This window comes from Panthera onca, unplaced genomic scaffold (genome assembly GCF_046562875.1).
Source record: "Panthera onca isolate mPanOnc1 unplaced genomic scaffold, mPanOnc1 haplotype 2 h2.h2tg000175l_path, whole genome shotgun sequence".
NCBI classification, from domain to species: Eukaryota; Metazoa; Chordata; class Mammalia; order Carnivora; family Felidae; genus Panthera; species Panthera onca.
Window position 1 is genome coordinate 147912 of NW_027675831.1, and position 20357 is coordinate 168268.

The 20357-nt window shown below is 62.7% G+C and overlaps 1 protein-coding gene across 1 annotated transcript; it reads right to left on the minus strand.

Moving 5' to 3' along the window:
* Nucleotides 1-979: 979 nt before the first annotated feature.
* On the minus strand, nucleotides 980-10851 carry CTSD (cathepsin D). The gene is made up of 9 exons (XM_060607699.3): nucleotides 10678-10851; nucleotides 8524-8683; nucleotides 6371-6494; nucleotides 5784-5902; nucleotides 4655-4875; nucleotides 2689-2811; nucleotides 2182-2326; nucleotides 1993-2091; nucleotides 980-1846 (listed from the first exon to the last, which is right to left on the minus strand). The coding sequence occupies exons 1-9, from the start codon at nucleotides 10743-10745 to the stop codon at nucleotides 1679-1681; spliced, it is 1227 nt and encodes a 408-aa protein (XP_060463682.2). The 5' UTR covers nucleotides 10746-10851; the 3' UTR covers nucleotides 980-1678.
* Between the last annotated feature and the right edge of the window lie 9506 nt (nucleotides 10852-20357).

Below are 20357 nucleotides of genomic sequence, written 5' to 3' on the forward strand. Positions count from 1 at the left end.
TGAGGCGGCCTCCCCGGCAGCCTTGCCAGGCCCTGCGGCTCTGCGACTCCAGGCTCCCCACTCATGTTTCAGGCGCGTGTTACCAGCCTCCCTGCGGTTCTAGCTGAATGTCTCTTAAAGGTGCCAGTGAGGGCTCAGTTCTGGGGTGCGGCCCCCTGACTCCCCTCGACAGCCACGCCCCTGAAGGCTGAGGGGGTACCGGGACGGTGCCGCGGGAAACGTTTGCCGTTTCTTCACACCTGCAGGGGGTGGGCGTCCGGCAAGGGTCCGGAGCCACTGATCCCAGATGCTCACAGACTCCTGTTCATCCCTTAAAACCTCCTGGCCATGCAGCTGCATCTGGGTAGATACTCCCGAGGGCCCCTCAGGGAACGCCCAACAGGCTGGACCACCAGGAAGGTCACGCCACCTGAGGGATTCCTAACTGGGACCCCCGAGCCGAGGTCTCAGGACCCCAGGCTGGCCTGCTCTGGTGCCGGCTTCGCACAGAGGCTGCGTTCAGGTGCTGGCTGGGAGCCCCAGGGGGAGGCGGGGTGCCCTTGCCATCAGCCCCACGCAGGCGCCTGTCCTAGATTCTAACGGGTGTGCAGGGGGACCAGAGAAGTCCAGGGCCCCGCTTCTGGCAGAAAGCACGGCAGGTGCTCACCTGGACCACTCTGAAAGCCCCGTCTTGCGGCCTCCCGCCAAGGCCACATCCGGCTGGTCACAGCCCCAGGCCTCACTACCAGCCCGCTCCCTGCCAGTGGCATCTCAGGCTCGAGGCTGGGCGGCAAACCAAAGCCTCCAGGGTCCCTTGTGCAGGGCAGGGGGGCTGGGGTCTGGGAGCCAGGGCACCCCCAAAGGCCCCCGCTCCGACCCCGCCCCAGCCCAGCTGTGAGTCAGGCCTCTGAAACAGCCTCACACTGGCCACACCAGCTCCTTCCCACGTCCGCATTCAGAACCTCCCTCCCACCAAACACGACACATGCCAACACACAAAAAAGAGGCCCAAACAACTGTATTTTCACATCAACATTGGCTCCCAGCCACCAGAGACGGTGGCACCAGCCCCCTTCCCCTTTTTCCCCAACCCTGGACCCATGAGCGCCCTCCTGGACGAGGTCAAGCCGCAGGATGACCCACATGTGTCACAAGGCTGGCTTTGGTCTCTGAGCCCCTACCCTTCCAACCCCTTCCTGCTTGTCCTCGGGCCTCGGCTGGCCCTTCCTCGACGGGCCCACGCAGAAGCACGGGTGGGGCCGGGACCCCAGGCCGGGCAGAGGAGGAACCAGAGAGCAGCCTGGCACAGGGTGTGGGCTTAGTCCAGAGGCCCTGCCTGGGCAGCCAGGCCCCCAGGGCTGGGGAGGCGGGGGACGACCCGGGGGACGGGTCCTGGGATACAAAGGGGGGCCGGCTGCAAAGCGGGACCCGGTCTTCCGAGTTAGTGCAGTGGCTCCGTGCTGATCAGCCCACGGCTGCTGCCCGCACCCGGCCCTCCATCAGACAGACAGACAGACAGACAGACGGACAGACGGGTGTGTGGGCGGGACTTCCACAACCAGGGCTGGGGAAAACCGCAGAAGAAATCAGCGGGCCGGAGCCGGGGTGTGAGTGTGAAAGTGTGTGGTGGGGCGGCCAGGAGGGCGGGGGCGGCCGGCCTCCTCCTCCTGGACTCCCTCCTCCGCGGCGGGCGCGGCGGCTACAGCCTGGTGGCCTCGGCCAGGCCCACCCGGTTCTCGTCCCGGTCGAACACGGTGTAGTAGCGGCCGATGAAGACGTCACCCAGGATCCAGAGTGGCCCACCGGGCGGGGGGATGTCCATACCCATGAAGCCGCTCAGGCATATGGTCCTCCCGCCCTGCGACACCTGGGACGGCCCTGGTGGTCAGCGCCCCGCCCACCTGCCCCTGCCCTGCCCCCCAGCCCCCGCTGACCTCGAGCGTGTAGGCCTTCGAGGACAGCTTGTGCCCTGTGCCCTGGTGGTCAGCGCCCCACCCGCCTGCCCCTACTGACCTTGAGCGTGTAGTCCTTCGAGGACAGCTTGTACCCTTTGCCCCCCAGCTTCAGAGTGACCTCGGGCAGGGTGGACACCTTCTCGCAGGGGATCATGTACTGAGGGAGGGAAGAGAGTTTAGGCGTGGCCGGCGGGGGGTGGGGGGGTGGGGGGGGCAGCATCCTGCCCACACAGCCGGGCCCACTCACCTCGCCCTGGATCAGCGGCACAGCCCCAATGGCCTTCTGCAGCTCGCGCACCTCGTCCACGGGGCCCACCATGAGGGAGGTGCCCGTGTCCAGGATGGCCTCACAGCCCCCCTTGCACAGAGTCAGGCTGGTGCCCACGTCCACCCTGAGGGGGAGGAGGTATGAGGCCCCTGGCTGGGCTCAGGGTGGGGCCGGGGGGGTGGTCAGTCCTACCGCCAGGGCCGCCTGGGACCCCCGCCTTTTCAGGACCCTCTCTTCGGCTGCGGGTGGAGGTGGGCTGGGGCCCAAAAGGCCAAGAGCACGTTAACAGCCAGCCGCCTTTGACATCACGAGCAGGGCAGGGCCCGAGCCCAGGGGCCAGGGGCTCAGCTGGGTGCCAGGAGGTGGGACAGGCACCCAGGGCCGGGGGGTCCAGGGCCCAGCACCCCCACCGCAGCCTCCCAGCCCCGAGAGCTGGAGCTGCCCAGAGGCCTGCTGCGGGGGGGCTGGGAGGGGCCCCACACTCACTGGTCCATGTGAACCTGCCAGTATGCCTTGCGGGTGACGTTCAGGTAGGACAGGGAGCCCTGGTAGTACTTGGAGTCCGTGCCACCCAGCATCAGCTCGCCCCCGGGCTGCGCGTTAGGGTCCCTGGGAAGAGACAAAAGAGGAAGTCGGCCGCCCTTGCCCCTCGAGCACGGGGGACCCCTGGAGCACGGGGGACCCCTGCCAGCCCCAAAAACCAAGCCTCCGGCCTGAGCGTTGGGTGCCACCAGCACCAGCTGGAGCCAAGTCAGAAGCAAAGGGTGAAGGGTGGAGGGTGGGGGGGGGGGTGGTGCTCTCCGAAGACCCACAAGGATGGAAGGATCCGGAAGGGAGGGGACTTCCTTCTCCCCAAGGGGAGGGGCTCCAATCCCACACCCCGTGTAGCCTGCAGGCCACGAGATGCCGCCCAGACCTCAGGCGCTCCTGGTCTGCCAGCGGAAATGGGCCAGGGTCAAGGCAGCGGGCAGACAGGGAAGTGAAAGCTAGGAGCCCAAGGAGGGGACCCTCCTCTGCGTGAAAACGACACAAACCAGGGAGGGCTTGCAGGAGGCGGCAGCGAAGTCAGCTCACTCCTGCCCTGGGGCCCGTGCACCTGCTGTTCCCAGGGACGCTCTCTGTCCACATCCTCACCCAACTGCCCCCCACCCCCACATCTCCGCTCAGCCTGCGCTGAGCACCCTCCCACCTCCAGACCCTTCTCCAGACTTAGTGTTTGAGCTCACGGTCTTCTTCCTGGCCGGTCCCCACACCCAGAAAGCACCAGGCCCAACGCGGCCCTCCCTCTACTACCTGTGGCCTCCAGCCCTCCCCCTTGGCCTTCACCTCCTATCACCTCCGAAATCCCAGACCACGGCCTCCTGCCTGCTCCCCACCCGCAGCCCTGCCCTACCTCCCTGCCCCTGTCCGCCCACCCAGGGGAGCCACAGCACCGCACTGTCCGTCCCTGGGCCTGGGACTGGCCAACCTCCTGGGTCCCCTCCCCCTGTCCACCCACCCTGGGCCTGAGGCTTCACAGGAAAAGACCAGCCTCCAGGGGTGGCTCTGCCCGGCCCGGCTGCTGGGTATTTACACCGACCAAGCTCTGATCAAGGGACAGAGCGCAGCACCCAGGCAGGGGCCAGGCTGAGGGCAGGGTTCGAGCTGGCATTCAGCCAGAAGGGCAAGTGGGCAGGCTCTGGAGGGTGAGGGCTCTGGGGAGGGGGGGGTGGCGCGGTGACCACCGGTGGTCGGCAGGGTTGCCCACTCACACGCTGCCCACACGTCCAGGCCTGGCACACCCCCATCAGGGCCTCTGGCACCGCCCTGAGGGGAGAGACGAGGCCCCTGCACGTAGGTGACCCCACCCTCCGTGTGGGGCAAGGGCCACCGGGGTGGGGGCCTTCTCTGCGGCAGGCACAGACACCCTGGGGGCTGCTTCCAGATGGCGTGACGGAGGCCGCGCTCCACACCAACCTTGGCCCACGGCCGCCTCTAGCAGCATCTGGCACTCAAGGCCCAACTGGGGTCACCTCCCGTGGAAAGCCCCCAGAATCCTCGTCTCCAGAGGCCCCGCTTCAGGTTGGGGCCCAGGGCTTTGTCCCCTCTAGGCCATCAGTGACCCAGGGGCCACGTCTTCCTCTCATCAGGCCCAGGGAAAGCTGGGCTGACGGACCCAGGAGGAGTTGTGCTGACTCCCGACCAGGGTCCGGTTCTCCCCAGGCGGCCCGCTGAGCAAGATGCTGGACCCACAGCCCGAGCCGCTCCCGGTGGGAAGCCCGGGCTGTGCGGCTACCCGGGGGGTCTGCAAGAGGGTGGCCAGTCCCGCCTCCGGTCAGAGGTCAGAAGCTGCAGCCCGGCGCCTGGAGGGTGGCCAGGGAGGTGGTGGCCCGAGCCCCCTGCAGTCGGCCACACTGAGCTGGGAAGCGGGGTGAGGACTGGGGAAGAGAGGGGGCCGGCCCTCCCACCCCACCTGTTCAGGTAGAAGGAGAAGATGTTCTTCTCCACCAACTTCTGCTTCATCAGGTTATCAAAGACGGGGAGCACGTCGTCAACGGAGATACGGGGGTAGGCCATGCCAAGAATGCCGTCGAACTTGGCGGCGATGAAGGTGATGCCCGGCTGCTTGATGGCCTCACCGAAGATCTGCCTCTCCACCTTGACGCCAGCCACGGTCGGAGTCTGGCAGGGTACCTGCAGGCCGGAGGGGGGTGGTCAGCGGGCCGCAGGGGCCTGCGGGGCCCGACCCCAGGTCCCGCGCGTGTGCTCACGGCCACAGCTCCAACACCCGCTCCGTCCCCACGGAGCGGCGGTGCTCGGCCCCCGCCCGCCACTGCGCACCCAGGACCTGAGACAGGCAGAGGGCCCAGGAGAAAGGCTGGCGGCACTGGTGGGACAGGGACGTGGGGTCTGTGCTGGTCGGGGCACTGACTGAGTTGGAGTCAGCTCAGAGGGCTGGGCTCCGTGCTCGGCTCTGGCCTCCTGGCCCCCTCCCGCCGCCGGCCCAGGCCTGCTCCTGCCCTTGGCCTGCTGGAACCCCATGACCCAACCCCATGACCCAACTCAGCAGACTTGAGGCCACACCGCCCCTCCCCCACCGCGGGCCAGGCAGCTGACAGAGAGGCAGAGCAGGATGTGGGAAGAAACGTCTGTTTGGGGTTGACACCCTGCGACACCGGGAACGGGGGAGCGTGGCGGGCGACATCCTGTTGTGGACCCACAGAATCCAGGAGGAGGGGACCCTAACAGACCGTCCAGACAAGCAGGCCCTGGCGTGCCCTGCAGCCTCCTGGTCCGGCTGGGGCTTCGGGTGCCCAGACGGCCCTCCTGGCGTCCTCCACAGGGGCTCTGGCACACCTCAGCCCCCCCGACCGGCTCCCCTGCCTGGCCGCCGGCCGCGAGGCTGGGAGGAGGCCGCACCGCCAATCACTCGCTCGCCTGCCGGGTCCCGGTTCCACACCCGCGCCCCGGCGGCTCCACGGGCGTCGAGACCCTGGCTGGCCCGCTCTCCCCCCTTCAACGCTCAGCGGCCCGGCCCTGCGGTGGGGCCGGGGTCACGGGGAGCATCCCAGGGCCCAGGAGCGGCCTCGCCACAGACTCACCGACACGGTGTCCTGGCTCAGGTACCCGGAGAGGCTGCCGGAGCCATAGTGGATGTCGAAGGACGTGCCGTTCTTGACGTACGTGCTGGACTTGCCGCTGTTATACTTGTTGTGGAGCCCTGCGGGCAGAGCCACCGTCAGCCCGCTGCCCCCGCCAGGCCCTGGGCGCCTGCCACGGAGCCCCCCCCCCCCCCCCCCCAGCCTGGGCCTCGGCCAGCCGTGCTCTGGCCTGGCCTCCTCCATCCTTGGCCACCCTGGGGCCCCGCCCAGACACCTGGAAAGCGGGGTGCCCGGGGAGGGCAGAGGGGCCAAGCGCGTCTGGTGGGGCTGAGAGCTGGAAGCCGCACGTCGCCCAAGAGGGGCTGAGGCAGGGCCACCGAAGGCCCAAGGCCTGGCCTGCTGGCCCCCGCACACGGGGCTGCACCCGAGGTAGGGCGGCAGGGCCCGGAGCCCGGGGGAGAGTGTGCGGCCGGTGGGGGGGGGTGTTGCATGCGTGTGAGGTGGCGGCCAGGCCGCGTACCCACACCCTGGGGCCCTCCCCTCCCTGCCTGCTCCCTTCGGCCGCACGAGGCGGAGCTGTGACTCACAGCAGGCGATGTCCAGCAGCTTGCAGTGGATCGAGGGGACCCACAGGTTGGCGGAACCGGTGTCGAAGACGACCGTGAAGCACTGTGGGGGCGTCCCAATGCCGATCTCCCCGTAGTACTGGGCCTGGGCAGGGGAGGGGCGTGCCTCAGGGCCGCGGCGTGGCGGGGGGCATCCCGCGTTCCCGCTGGGCCACAGAGGGACCACTGGTTGCCTTGGGAGTCAGACTCTGGAAGGCCCAAGTCTGAGGAGACACGGGAGCCTACCCCCTCACGCCCCCTCCCCCCCAGCCGCTGGTCCCCGTACCCTGGAAGACCCCTCTGCCTCACAGATCCAGGCCCAGAAGGGGAGACTTCTTCCCCAGGATGGGAGCCAAGTCACAACTCGCCTCTGGGACCTCAGTTCCCACCCTGCCCTTGCCCCACAGGGCCAAGCCTGGAGGACTTCTAGGTGGAGGCATGCGAACGGCCAAAGGGAGGAGGTGCACCCTGGAGACCGACAGTGTTGGCTCAGAGTCCCTCACTGCCTAGACTCCCTGCCTTCCCTGCTCTGAGCCTCAGTTTCCCCATCTGTACACAGCGGAGGAGGGCAGCCTGGGAAACCCAGGGTACTTGGCTCAAGGCTCAGGTGACCATGAAGGGGGCACACGCCCTCTGTGCCTCAAACCTCGTCGTCGATGCTCTCGTAGGTCAGAGGACACGGGGGCTTGGATGTGAGATACGAGCTTGAGGCCCCCCGGGTCCTGCCGGCCTGGGCGCCCCCGTCCCCTGAGAGGCGGCCTAGACCACAGGTCACCACGGGATTCCGGCTCTGGTCCCTGTGGGAGCCTCTCTGCTGCCACTTGGCTCCAGGGAAAACCCACAGCTGCTGCCTCATGACCAAGCAGAAGTGTCCAGATATGGGGGGCTGGGGGATGACTCAGCAAATGTGTGTGTGTGTGTGTGTGTGTGTGTGTGTGTGTGTGTGTGCCTGAATTGGGGGACCAGGAACCGGTCAGTCAGCACCCCCTCCCCCCCCCCGCCGAGTCCAGTCACATGCCCGTGAGGCCACAGCTTCCTGGCACTGCTGGGGCTCTGGCAAGAGAGGACAAAGGCTGCAGCCACCTGTCCCAGCCACAGGTGGGCCAGAGGCTGGATGGCAGCAAGGAGCGAGGTCCCCAAGACTCAGGGGCAGGAGAGACAGAAGGACGCCCACCCGGGCAGCCCCAGAACCTGACCCCAGAGGCGGGACCAGGCCGGGCCAGCTCTGGTGTGCTATGTAGCTTATAAAACATCCCTCAAGGAGCACGGGGCAGGTGCAGGGCTGGCTGCTGGCCAGAGGAAAGAGGTAAGGAGGCGGAACTGGGTCGCGGGTGGCGCCAGGCCTCCCGGCGGGACAGGCACCCCCACAGAAGCTCCAGGGCAGTTAGTTACGCCTGGGCGGGCTGGCCCACATGACCCACGAGGACCCCACAGCCTCTCGGGGCCTGACGCAGGCTCCTCCGTGCCCAGCTGATGGCCCTGGGCCCAGCCCGGTGATTTGCAGAGGGTGGCCCTGTCCCACAATCCCACAGACCGGCCTCGAGAACAAGGTGGCTTCTGGGGGGCCTGGGTGGCTCAGTCAGTCGAGCGTCCGACTTCGGCTCGGGTCATGATCTCGCAGTTCATGGGTTTGAGCCCCGCATCCGGCTCTGTGCCGACAGCTCGGAGCCTGGAGCCTGCTTCGGATTCCGTGCCTCCCTCTCTCTGCCCCTCCCCTGCTCGCACTCTGTCTCTCTCTCAAAAATAAATAAACGTTAAAAAAAAATTAAAAATAAGAAAAGAACAAGGTGGCTTCTGAGGTCGGTGATGGTCAGCGGGACGCAGGGGGAGAGGTCATGGAGGGGCCGAGGGCACCCCAACCCACCCTCACCCTACACAAGCAGGCCCTGCAGGGGAGCCGTGCAGACCCCCCAGAAGGACACCGTGCGAGTCCTCCACCTGGCAGGGGTGACAGGAGGGGCACCGCAGGGGAGGATGTGGCTGAGCAGAAGCCCCCCCCGCCCCCGCACCGAGCAGGGGGGTTCAGCAAAAGCGCTGCTTGCTAAAGAGTATCTCGTGCTGGTTTATCAGTTCCCGTCCAATCAGTGTTTGCCACCAACTGGGCCCCCGCCCCAAGTGGAGACCCCCATACTCACGTCCAGGTAGTTCTTCAGTATCTCGGGAATGGGCCCCCCAGTCACAGTGGGCACTCCTTGGGCGTATTTCGAAATGGGGCCCTTGGCAATCAGATCTTCCACGGGGCCCCCCGACTCCGACATGGTTCGGCGCACAGACGTGAACTTGTACAGCGGGATTCTGTCAAGAGGAGGGGGCCCGTCAGGGCTTGCCTCCCCCTCCGCACCCTCAGCCGCCAGGGGCTCCGAGAGCGCCCGCCCCATCCCCGTCCCCCGCTCTGTGTCTGCTCTGGTCTCTTCTGGGACAGCGGCCCATGGGGGTCTGTGAGGACATCGGCGTCACAGGTGACCCATCCACCTGGCCCTCTCAATCTGTTCTCCACAGACGCCATGCAGAGAGGTCCCCACTTCCCCTGTGTGGCCTCTGGTTGGCCGTCTCCCGGCCACCAGATGGGACTCAAGACTGCCACCTCGGAGAAGCCCTCCTTGGCCATCCCTCACGTGACCCCGTTTCCCTCCGGGGCCCTCTCCAATGCTGTAGTGAAATTTATTTACTGCTGGTCTGTGCTCTGTCCCCACCACGGTACAGACCCCAGGAGGGGCAAGGACTGCACTGGAAGGCTAGGGGTCCGTGCTCCCGGGTCTGCCTTCCTCGGAGATGCCCCAGGGTACCCCCACGGGCAGCCCCTGCCTCCCAGCCTTGGCAGTCTGCCTGGGCAGAAAGAGCACGGGGTTGAGGTCAGGTGTCCCGGTTCCTGTGCCTGAGGTCCCTCCCCCACCCGGACCCTTGGCTCCTCCAGGCCTTAAGCTTGCACCCCTGCTTCCATGGTGCAGGGGTGGGGCAGGAGAGCAGACCTGAGAAAACTCACACACCTGGATGACAGGTCCTCCCAGCCCAGGGGATTTGGGAGTTCAAGGTCACGGCTGGCCCTTCCCAGCAAGCCAAGGGCTGCTTCAGAAGATGGGGCTCTTGCCTAAGACCGGGTAGGCCGTAAAAGCCCAAGGATCTTGCTTGGGGGGAGAGGGGCACGCCCTCCAGTAACCCAGGAAACAGGTGCCAGGCAGTCCCAGAGGACGGGGAGGAGGTGTGAGGGGCTCTGGTTCAGCTGCCCAGCCCCAAGCAACCAGGTTCAGTCCCCAACAGCCATGCATCCCTGGAGAGGAGGCCTGTGGGTGGTGTCAGGGGAGGGTCCATTCGGGGCCACATGCCCCCAGGCCACAGCCCATGGTGCAGCCCCTTGGCAAGGCTGAGTCCCACTGCCCCCCCCCCCCCCCCAGCTCCCACAGCCCTATGACCTCACCCACCTGCCCCTGGGCAAAAGGCCCGCCTGGAGTTGGAAGGATGCCTTCCCAGGCCCTGGGGCAGGGGGAAGGGGGGCAAGGGTGGGTGCAGGACCAGAGGGGCTGGCCCACCACACCCCTCCCCAAGCCGGGGGGGGGGGGGGGGGCGGTACTCAGGCTGCCTTGCGAGAGTGGGAGTGGGGGATGGAAGCACCCTCCTCGGCCTGGCTGGCCCACAAGGCCTGGGGTTGGTGGCCTCTCCTGGTACAGGGGGGGCAGGCCCTGGAGACCTGAAGAAGGTGTGGTCCTCACTAGAGCAGAGGGCACAGGTGGAGAACCCCGCAGCCCCGTGCCAGCTGCGCCCCTCACCCGGACCCTCTCCCTAGGCTAGCTCCCTACTGTATCTGAGACCCCCGGGGGCCCCCAGCGCCCAGAAGGTCTCCGAGTAAGAGCCCAAGACCCAAACCAAAGGCGACCATGCCCAATCCACAGCTGGCAAAGGGCAGGGGGAGAAGCGGGAAAATGACTTGCCCAGATACACCTGGGTGTCCAGACTTCCACACAGGTGGGCCTTGAGTACAGGTGCCGCAGCCCCACCTGTCCTGGGGAGGCTCGTCGGCCTGGGTCTCCGCCATCCTCCCTCCCGCCGCCTCCTGCCCCCCACCCCAAGGCAGACTCCACGGTGGTAGAGAAGAGGGGTCCCCGGGCTGGCGGGGGACCCCGGGTGAGGCCCTGCAGGAGGCCGCGCGGGCCGGCACAGCCCGCATTCCAGAGGGCAGGGCGTACGGAGGGCACCGGGGGCGCGGTGTGCACGGGAGGGTGCACGAGGGAGGGGTACACGGAAGGGGGGGTACACGGAGGGGTCGCAGGGTGCACGGGGTCGCAGGGCCTCACCTGATGAGCGCGGCGGTGGACGCGGCCAGCAGGCCGAGAACGAGCAGCAGCACGCTGGGGGGCTGCATGGTGGCGGCGGCCGGGTCGGACCGGAGCGCCCAGAGGTCGAGCGCTTATAGCCTGGATGACGGCGCACTTGGCAAAGTCAGCTGACCGGACTGTTTGCACCCGGACCGGTCACGCGGGCCTCGGCCGGCGTGCGCGGGGCGGGGTCTGGGCGGGGCGGCCCCGGCCGCGTTCCCGCCGGGCCCGCGCACGGCGCTCGGGGACGCGCACGCAGGCCTGCCGGCGCAGGGGGACGCGCGCGCGCGCGCGCGGGGCGGGAAGGTGGCTGCGAGCCCCAGCCGCGGGGACCGGGCGCTGGGGTTCTGGGCGCCGGCGGCCGGGGAGCCTCCGGAGCCTGGGGCTCCGTCGCCGCCGTAGACACGCGGGCTGTGCGCCGCGTGGGGCCTCGCAGCCTTTCCGAGGCCCCTGCTCCACCTTCCCGCCCCCGCACTGCACCCGCTGCACCGCCCTCCTCCCCTCCCTCCCACCGTTCGCCCAAGCTTCTACCGCTCTCACTCTTCTCTCAACCCTGGGGTCGTCCGGACCTCATCGCCTCGCAAGTGTCCACCTGTCCTACCGGGGCCACCCTGCATCCTGCTTCCTCTGGGGGGCCCACTGGCCCTTTCCAGGCCCCATCTCAAAGGACACCGCCCAGTGGGATCAGATGAGGAACAGGTCTCCCACCTTGAGCAGCTCAGGTGGTTTTCGCCAGCCTCGGAGGGCTGAGAGAGTGAGTCCCTCGCTGGGGCCGCAGTGGCCCGCTGACCTCCAGGGCCCCGCCAAATCACCCAGTCATGCCCAGCTTGCTGTCGGAGGGCAGGGCCACATCCCGCTTCTCGCCCTCACTCCCAGCCAGAAGGAGGACCAGGCATGAAGGAGAAAAGGAGCTTGGATGGGTCATGTCAGAGAGGGTCCGTGGCAAGAAGGAAATAAATCAGAGGAATGCGCTAGAAAGTGACCATTGTTGAGAGCAGGCCTCTCTGGGATGGTGATATTTGAGCAGGATGGGAACAATGAGGAACTTTCACAAAGGGACTCCCCTAGGGCACTCTTTCTTGAGTGCCCCACTCACAGGGGGCAAACAGGTTCTGTGACCCCTGAATAAATCAGGACCCTGACCCCAGCCAACACCCTCCCACCCGGCTTGGCCTGATGGCCGCAGATGAGTGCCCACTGCCCTGCCTCCATACCCAGCAGTTATACACAGTTGACCTGGGCTCATCGTCTGGTGCGGTGCCAGATATGGGGACTCAAGCCAGGACCGAAGCAGGCAAATATCCTGCCCTCAGAGTCTGACCAAGACGCGTGGGTCCAGGCCTTGCCCCATGCAGGCCCAAGCGGGACCCTTGCACTGGTCACTATCACCTCCCTCTCCCTCGCCCCCCCCCCCCCCCGGCAGACCGCTGTCTTGGGAGGAGGTCAGCTGGGCTCTGGATGGGCTGGACGCCGCCACAATCGCTTGAAGGTGGTCCCAGCTGGTGTCCCCCTGGGTCCCAGTGCCCACTAGCGGACAAGACCGTGTGTGTCCCGTGATGCTCAGACACAGATGTGTGAGAAAAGACACCTTGCAGGGTCCCATCTGCTTTACCCACATTTACAAGGAGCATTTACAGAAGCATTTACAAGGCCGGTGAGGCCAGCAGCCGGTGTGGACAGGAGAGGCAGAGTGGCTGGTCAGAGACGTCAGGGCGGGACCAGTGGTCAGTTGTGCCGGCCCGAGACCCTTGGCTTTCCCCTGAGGACAGTGGGGAGCCGCCGGTGGCCCTGGGCGGAGAGACCGCATGTCCATCCGTTCCGTAGGCCACGAGGACGTTGTGTCTGTGGTGCTTGTTCCCACGATCCCCCAGCACCCAGAGCAGGGCCTGGCATGTGCCCACCAACAGGCGTTGGCCCTGAGTGGTGCTGGCTGGCTCCTGGCTGGTTTCTGTGCCCCTCCCCCACAAAGCTCTCCGCAATACCCTGCCTCCCTACCTCTCCAGCACCCTGGAGAGGCTCGGGGTGGAAAGGGAGAGGAAGAGGCTGCCCCCAGGCCCTGCGGCTGCTCCCCAGAGGGCAGTGCGGGGCTCCATCCCCCGGTGGGCGGTGCCACAGGACCGCGTGGGCTGGGACCTGGGCTGGGCTGGGATCCGGGCTGGGCTGGGGTCCACGGCCGGCACCAGACGGAGCTGTGTCCCCACCTTACGCAGCTGCCCTGGCCCAGGGCCCTGTGTTCCCTAAAACCCTGTATAGCCTCAGCCAGGTGCAAGGGTCCCGAAGAGGGCCCCGTTCCCTGCCCCTGCCAAAGGCTGGGAGAGGCACTCCCCTGTTGGACCAAAGGCAGTGGGCCCAGCACAGAACTACAGGCCTAGAGGCATTTTGGTGCCCACTGACGGGGGGCCCAAGGCAAACCTGGTGGGAACAGGTCTCCCAAGTCAGTCCAGCGGGTGTGTGTGTCCCAGAAAGCTGAACCCAGTGAAGAGTCCCGCGCGTGGTTCTGGTGTCTCTGGCTCCTAGTGGGTGGGGCCACGGTCTGGAGACTGTCCAGCCCGACCCTGGACTCTAGCAGGGAGAACCAAAGCCCTGACGGGTTGGGTGGGCCTGGGTGAGTCAGAGGGTGAGAGCGGTTGGAAGCCACTTCCCTTCTTTTTTTTTAAACTTAAAAAAAAAGTTTTTTTAAATGTTTATATTTAAGAGAGAGAGAACACACACACACACACACACACACACACACGCGTGAGTGAGGGAGGGGCAGAGAGAGGGGGTGACAGAGAATCCCGCACAGGCTCTGAGCTGTCAGCACAGAGCCCGATGTGGGGCTCCAACCCGCCAACTGTGAGATCATGACCTGAGCTGATGGCTGACACTCAACCGACTGAGCCACCAGGTATCCCAGAAGCCCCTCCCCTTGACCTCCTCTCCCAGGCCTCCCGGGTCAGCCCCTCTGGGACCTTAGGCACCTGTCTGTCTGTCCCCCGCACAGCTGTCCAGCACCTGCCACAGGCCAGGCACTGCTCTGGGTGCTGAGGAAATGTAGGGGACAGCACAGGGGACTCGGGACACAGGGAGGACTCAGCAGAAATGAGGAGGAGCGAAGGGAGGAGCTCCCGAGAGCAGACTAAGGAGGTGATGGGTCAACACACTGGGCAGGAGCAGGCTGAGCGCAGCGGGTGGGGACCGAGAGCAAGCGACGGTCCCGGGGCCAGAGAGGGGCTGCCCGGCTGGGTCACTCTGCTGTGCGGCCACCGGGAGGACCTTGTTTGTCTCTGAAGGAGGCTGAGCTGCAGGGAGCACGGTTGAGGGGCAGCAGCTGCCGGAGCTGGGGGCGGAGGTTGGAGGCAGCCAGGGCTGAATGTAGACAGAGACTACGAGCCCCTCGACTCTGAGAGGTGAGGAGATCGAGAGGGAACGACAGCAAAGGAGACTGGGCAGGAGCGGCCGGAGACGGGAGAGACCAAGAAGGGACAGCCTGGAAGCCGGACGAAGACCAGCCAGAGGAGGTGGCGGCCGGCCGTGTCAGCCCCACCGCGGACCAGGTGCAGGTTGGGATTGCACGCCGACCACTGGATTTGGCAATCTGACCTTGAGGAGAGCAGTTTCAGGGAGGGGCTGGGGTGTAGTTGTAAAGATCCAGTGGTGAAGACAGAGGGGTGTTGACACAGAGAAGCCAAGTAGACGGCGGGGACAGCAGGGTCCCACACACTGAGAGGGACGAACGTCTCCGTAAATGGGCAGGTGGATGGGAGGATGTGGGTCTCCCCCTGACAGCATGCACAGCCATCCCTTCCAGGGGGATTTAGAGACATAAACAGTCAAGGGGAAATCCCTGAGGGGGAAGAAGGCGGAGAAGAACATCTTCGTGATCTTGGAATCACGGGTTTCACCGACCGAGATTGGTTGTTTAAGTGGGAAATACAAAAAATGAGGCCAAACCTGCAAGAGACGTTATCGAGATAAGACGACAAACTGCACACGTTTGTAAAATATGACAAACTGGAACACGTTTGTAAAATACGCCCCTGGTAACGGACTGATGTCCAAAATGTGTGAAGAACTCCTTTTTTCTTGATATGTATTTCCTGGGGGGGGGGGGGAGGGAGGGAGGGGCAGAGAGAGGGGGACAGAGGATCCCAAGTGGGGCTCTGCACTGGCAGCCAAGAGCCAGACGTGGGGCCCAAAGTCGCAAAGCATGAGATCGGGACCTGAGCCGAAGCCGGACGCTCAACCGACCGAGCCCCCGCTCCAGGCACCCCAGACCGTTTAAAACTCAACAACAAGAAAATGAACAACCCGTTAAACAATGGGCAAAGACCCGAACAGGGACCTCGCGGAAGAAACAAGAGTGCAGATAAACCCATGAAAAGATGCTCACGTCAGGGGGGAAATGCACATCAAAACGACGAGATCCGACCCCACACTTGTTAGGATGGCCAAACCCCAGCCAGCGACAGCACAAAACCGAACTTACGCCGACGTTCCGTCAGCCATCACGCTCCTTGGCATCGATTTACCCAAAGGAATTGAAGAGGTATGTCCACATGAAAACCTGCATGTGGACGTTTATAGAAGCTGTGTTCTTAATTGCCACAACTTGGAAGCAACCACGATGTCCAAGTAGGTGGTGAATAAACCGTGGTCCGTTCAGCGTGGAAACAGAATGAGCCACGAACCGTGAAAAGACAAGGAGGCGTCTTAAATGCACCTTACTCCGTGCAAGAAACCAATCGGGTGCCCCAGACTGTGTGAACCCCACGCTATGACGTTCTGGAAAAGGCAAAACCAAGACAATAAGAAGTCGTCCTAGGTCGGTGGCATCTCTTCAGGCCACATCCAACCGAAATGCACCCAGCCACCAAGTCGGGGACGAGGACGCCAAAGCCTGGAGAAGCTTGTCCCCAAGGCTGTGGAAGGGACGAACGATTCGTGACAAAGTCACACGATGGGGGCTCAGGTCCTTGAGAATGAACGAATTAGCATCACGTGCACCACGAGGAACCCCTCAAACCCCACTGCACCCGTGGCCCTTCTCTCCCTCGCCCCCCACCCCTCAGTTAAAGGAGGAGGAGGGTGGGGCGCCTGGGAGGCTCAGTCGGTTGAGTGTCTGACTTCAGCTCAGGTCATGATCTCACAGTTTGTGAGTTCGAGCCCCACGTCGGGCTCTGTGCTGACAGCTCGGAGCTTCAGATTCTGTCTCCCTTTCTCTCTGCCCCTCCCCTGCTTGTGCTCGGTTTCTCTCTCTTTCTCAAAAATAAATAAATATTAAAAAGTTTAAAAAAAAAAGGAGGAGAGTGGGGACTCCCCGCTGGCTCTTCTCTGCCTTGGTCTCCCTGCCCCAGGCCAGGGTCTCTCGGGGAGGCTCTGAGACCCCCCCAGCGGCTCCCCGTGCAAAGCAGGCTGGAAACTGCCAGGCCCTCCCTCCCACTAGAGTTCTCGGCTTGCACTTGCGGCTTCCTGGACACCCCCCCCCCCACCCCGGCCCCGACGTAAAAGGAGGGTCTGCGGGTCCTGAGCTCAGCCCTGGAGCTGGGGGACTTGCCAAGGGGCAGAACCCCAGGGAGGGGATAATGGTTTTCATTAGGTCCCTCCTCCCACGGGGCTACAAGTGAGCCACTGAGATGCTGAGTCATGCCTACTCTGCTGTCTTCCCGTCCTCCATGCCCTGCCCTGCCCTCCTCCTGGGCCTGAGTCAGCCCACGCTCAGCCCTCAGAGCCGGCTACACTGGCCCTTGGGAGGAAGGTGAGGGTGCAGCGCCCCGGGGCCCCAGCCACAAGCCCGTGCTCTTAGTTCTGGAAGGGCTGTGTGGGAGGCCGTGTGAGGGAATTAGCTTCAGATCAGCTGACCTTGGACAGCTTGTAGGGGAGGGTGGGAGTGGCTGACACAGTTAGGGTGGGGGAGGGGGTGCCCAGGCACAGGTGAAGAAGTGGGGGTGGGGTGCCCAGGCACAGGTGGAAGGAGGAGGGTGCCTGGCACCCCACCCCGACTTCTTCACCTGTGGCACAGTTAGGGTCCCAGTGGCTCACAAGTCCTCTGGAGTAGACCCTCCCAGCCCCAAGGGTTGAGCCCCGAGCCGTGGTCCTCCTCCATCACGGCTGCCCTGGGGAGGGGGGGTGAGGGGCTGGCGGCCACATGGGACCTTTAGGGGTCCCCAGCGGCCCAGGGGTCAGGGACCTGCCTCAGCAGCAACCCCAAACCTGGAATCACTGCATGCAGACTCTCTGGTCCTGGAACTTGGTTGGGGACCCCTGTTTTTACTCTTTGTCAAAACCCACCGTACTGGAGGGTGCTGGCCACTGTGCGACATACACACTGGGGTGAGCAAGGCAGCTGCAGACCTGCCTTCCTGGGGCGGCTAGACCCGGACCAAGTCCTCAGCCAATAAATGGCCTAGTATGGGCTGTGGCCTGGGCCGAGGGACAGCTGAGGCTGCCGCTCTAAAGATGAGGGCGGGGCACCAAAACCCATAAAATATGCAGGAATAAACCCAACCAAAAAGGTTAAAGGTCTGTACACTGAAAACTACAGAAAGCTGATGAAAGAAGCTGAAGAAGACCCAAAAAATGGGAAAAGATTCCATGCTCCATAGGAAGAACAAATATTGTTTAAATGCCGATACTACCCAACGTAATCTGCATATGCAATGCAATCCCTGTGAAAATAACACCAGCATTCTTCACAGAGCTAGAACAAACAATCCTAAAATTTGCATGGACCCAGAAGAGACCCCGAATAGCCAAAGCAATCTTGAAAAAGAAAACCAAAGCAGGAGGCATCACAATCCCGGACTTCAAGCTGTATCACAAAGCTGTCATCATCAAGACCGTATGGCCCTGGCACAAGAACAGACACCCAGATAATGGAACAGAATACAGAACCCAGAAATGGACCCACAGACGAATGGCCAACTGATCTTTGACAAAGCAGGAAAGAATATCCGATGGAATGAAGTGTCTTCAGCAAGGGGTGCTGGGAAAACTGGACAGCGACATGCAGAAGAATGAACCTGGACCGCTTTCTCACACCAGACACAAAAATAAACTCAAAATGGGTGAAAGACCTCAATGTAAGACAGGAAGCCATCAGAATCCTCGAGGAGAAAGCAGGCAAAAACCTCTTTGATCTTGGCCGCAGCAACTTCTTACTCAACACGTCTCCAGAGGCAAAAGAAACAAGAGCAAAAATGAACTATTGGGGGGCACCTGGGTGGCTCAGTCGGTCAAGCGTCTGACTTCAGCTCAGGTCATGATCTCACGGTTCGTGGGTGTGAGCCCCACATCGGGCTCTGTGCTGACAGCTCAGAGCCTGGGGCCTGCTTCGGATTCTGTGCCTCCCTCCCTCCCTCCTTCCCTCCCTCTCTCCCTCCTTCCCTCTCTCTCTCTCTCTCTCTCTGCCCCTCCCCGCTCACACTCTGTCTATTCTCTCTCTCTCCAAAATAAAAAAAACATTAAAAAAAATTTTTTAATGAGTTATTGGGACCTCATCAAGATAAAAAGCTACTGTACAGCGAAAGAAACAATCTGCAAAACTCAAAGGCAACCAGCAGAATGGGAGAAGATATTTCCAAATGCAATATTGGATAAAGGATATACAAAATCCATCAAGAACTTGTCACACTCAACACCCAAAAAACAAATAATCAAGGGAAGAAATAAGCAAAAGAGAGTAAGAAATGGTCAGAAGACATCCAGATGGCCAACAGACACATGAAAAGATGCTCCACATCACTCATCATCAGGAAAATACACATCAAAACCACAATGAGATACCACCTGGCACCCGTCAGAACGGCTGACATTAACAACTCAGGCAACAACAGATGTTGGCGAGGATGCGGGGAAAGGGGAACCCTTTGGCAAACTGGTGCAGCCACTCTGGAAAACAGTATGGAGGTTCCTCCAAAAACTAAAATAGAACTACCCTAGACCTGGCAATTTCGCTACTAGGTATTCATCCACGGGATACAAGTATTTTGTTTTGAAGGGACACAGGCACCTCCATGTTTATAGCAGCCCTATCGACAATAGCCAAAGGATGGAAAGAGCCCAAATGTCCATTGAAGGATGAATGGATCAAGAAAATGTGGTATATACATACAATGGAGTATTACTCGGCAACCGAAAAGAATGAAATCTTGCCAATTGCAACTATGTGGATGGAACTGGAGGGTATTATGCTAAGTGAAATTAGTCAGAGAAAGACAAATATCATATGACTCATATGAGGAATTTAAGATACAGAACAGATGAACATAAGGGAAGAGAAGCAAAACATAATATAAACACAGGGAGGGAGACAAACCCTAAGAGACTCTTAAATACAGGGAACACACTGAGGGTTGCTGGAGGGGCTTTGGGTGGGGAGATGGGCTAAATGGGTGACAGGCATTAGGAGGGCACTTGTTGGGATGAGCACCAGGTGTTATGAGTAAGTGATGAATCATTAAATTCTATCCATGAAATCATTATTACACTATACGGTAACTAGCTTGGATGTATATTTAAAACGATAAAAATTAAACATGAAAAGAAAGGTGAGGAGGGAGCTTGTCTTCAGGACAACGGCGAGGTGATGAACAGGGGCTGGCCTGGGAACGGCGCGGGGCTGGGGGGCTGGGGGGCGGGAAGGTAGGGAGAGGCTCTCAGGCTTGGGAAGAAAACTACAGAGACCCTAAGCCGGAACTGAGTCTGGTGGCTTCCAGGGATGGAGAGAAGGCTCCCGGGGCTGGGAGAGGTGGGGAGCATGCACGAGGGGGGGGGGGGGGGTCAGAGGGAGGAAATTCTGTCCGCAGATGGGCCTTGAGGCCAGAGCAACATTTGCCCTTCCCTGGTGTCCAGCCTGCAGCCCTGACGATGAGCCAATTCCTTGAAAGGAGTTTCTCTCTGTGTGATATTCACACCCTCTTGGTTTTAGTTTCTCTGGGGCACCGGGTTCAGGAAAACCTTCCTGGGGAGGGTGCCCCCGAGGTGGGTTGCGCACCACGCCAATCAATGGTGGTGACCGGGCCCCGCAGGGTGGGAGGTGACGGGGTCTGGTCTGCAGGCTCTGGGCAAGCGCCCGGTTAGAGTACCGACGACGCAGGATGAGTGACGTGGCCAGCCTGCCTTGTGGCAGGGTGGGGGGCGGGGAGGGCCCTGGGGGGCGGGGAGGGGACGGGTCCGGGCCAAGCCCACTGTGTTAGGGATCATCTATCGGTGGCTTGAAATAATACCAAGTATTCTCCCAGTTCTGGAGGCCAGAAGTCGGAAACCAGCCTCACTGGGTTAAAACAGACATGTCACAGGTCTGGTTCCTTCTGGAGGCTCCGGGGAGGCGCCTGCAGTCCTTAGCTCAGGGTCTCTTTCCTCATCCTCACAGCCAGCCACCTAGCATCCTCCCTCTCCGCTCTGACCCTCTGGCCTCGCTGGTACTTGGACACAAGGGGCGAAGTCAGAGCGAGGCCAGGGGAGGGACAGTTGTGGGAGCAGGCTGCCGGGGGGGTGCCAGGGGGCACATACAGGAAAACTAGAGCAAAGGGACAGGTAAAGAAAGGAAGGGCATCTGAGTGGCCCATAATGGGGCCTGGGGCAAGTGCATACATAACCTGAGGGAGGCTGAGTTGAGGGGCTGGAGATGGGATGGGTGGGTGGCTGGACTTGAGAAAGCTGACTGGACTGTGAGAAGA

Coding starts and splice junctions, on each gene's coding strand:
- CTSD (XM_060607699.3), bottom strand. CDS start 10,745: ATGCAGCCCCCCAGCGTGCTGCTGCTCGTTCTCGGCCTGCTGGCCGCG. Junction 5,903..6,370: donor GCTGCTGGACATCGCCTGCT/GTGAGTCACAGC, acceptor CTCTGCCCGCAG/GGCTCCACAACAAGTATAAC. Junction 2,092..2,181: donor TGCCGCTGATCCAGGGCGAG/GTGAGTGGGCCC, acceptor TCCCTCCCTCAG/TACATGATCCCCTGCGAGAA.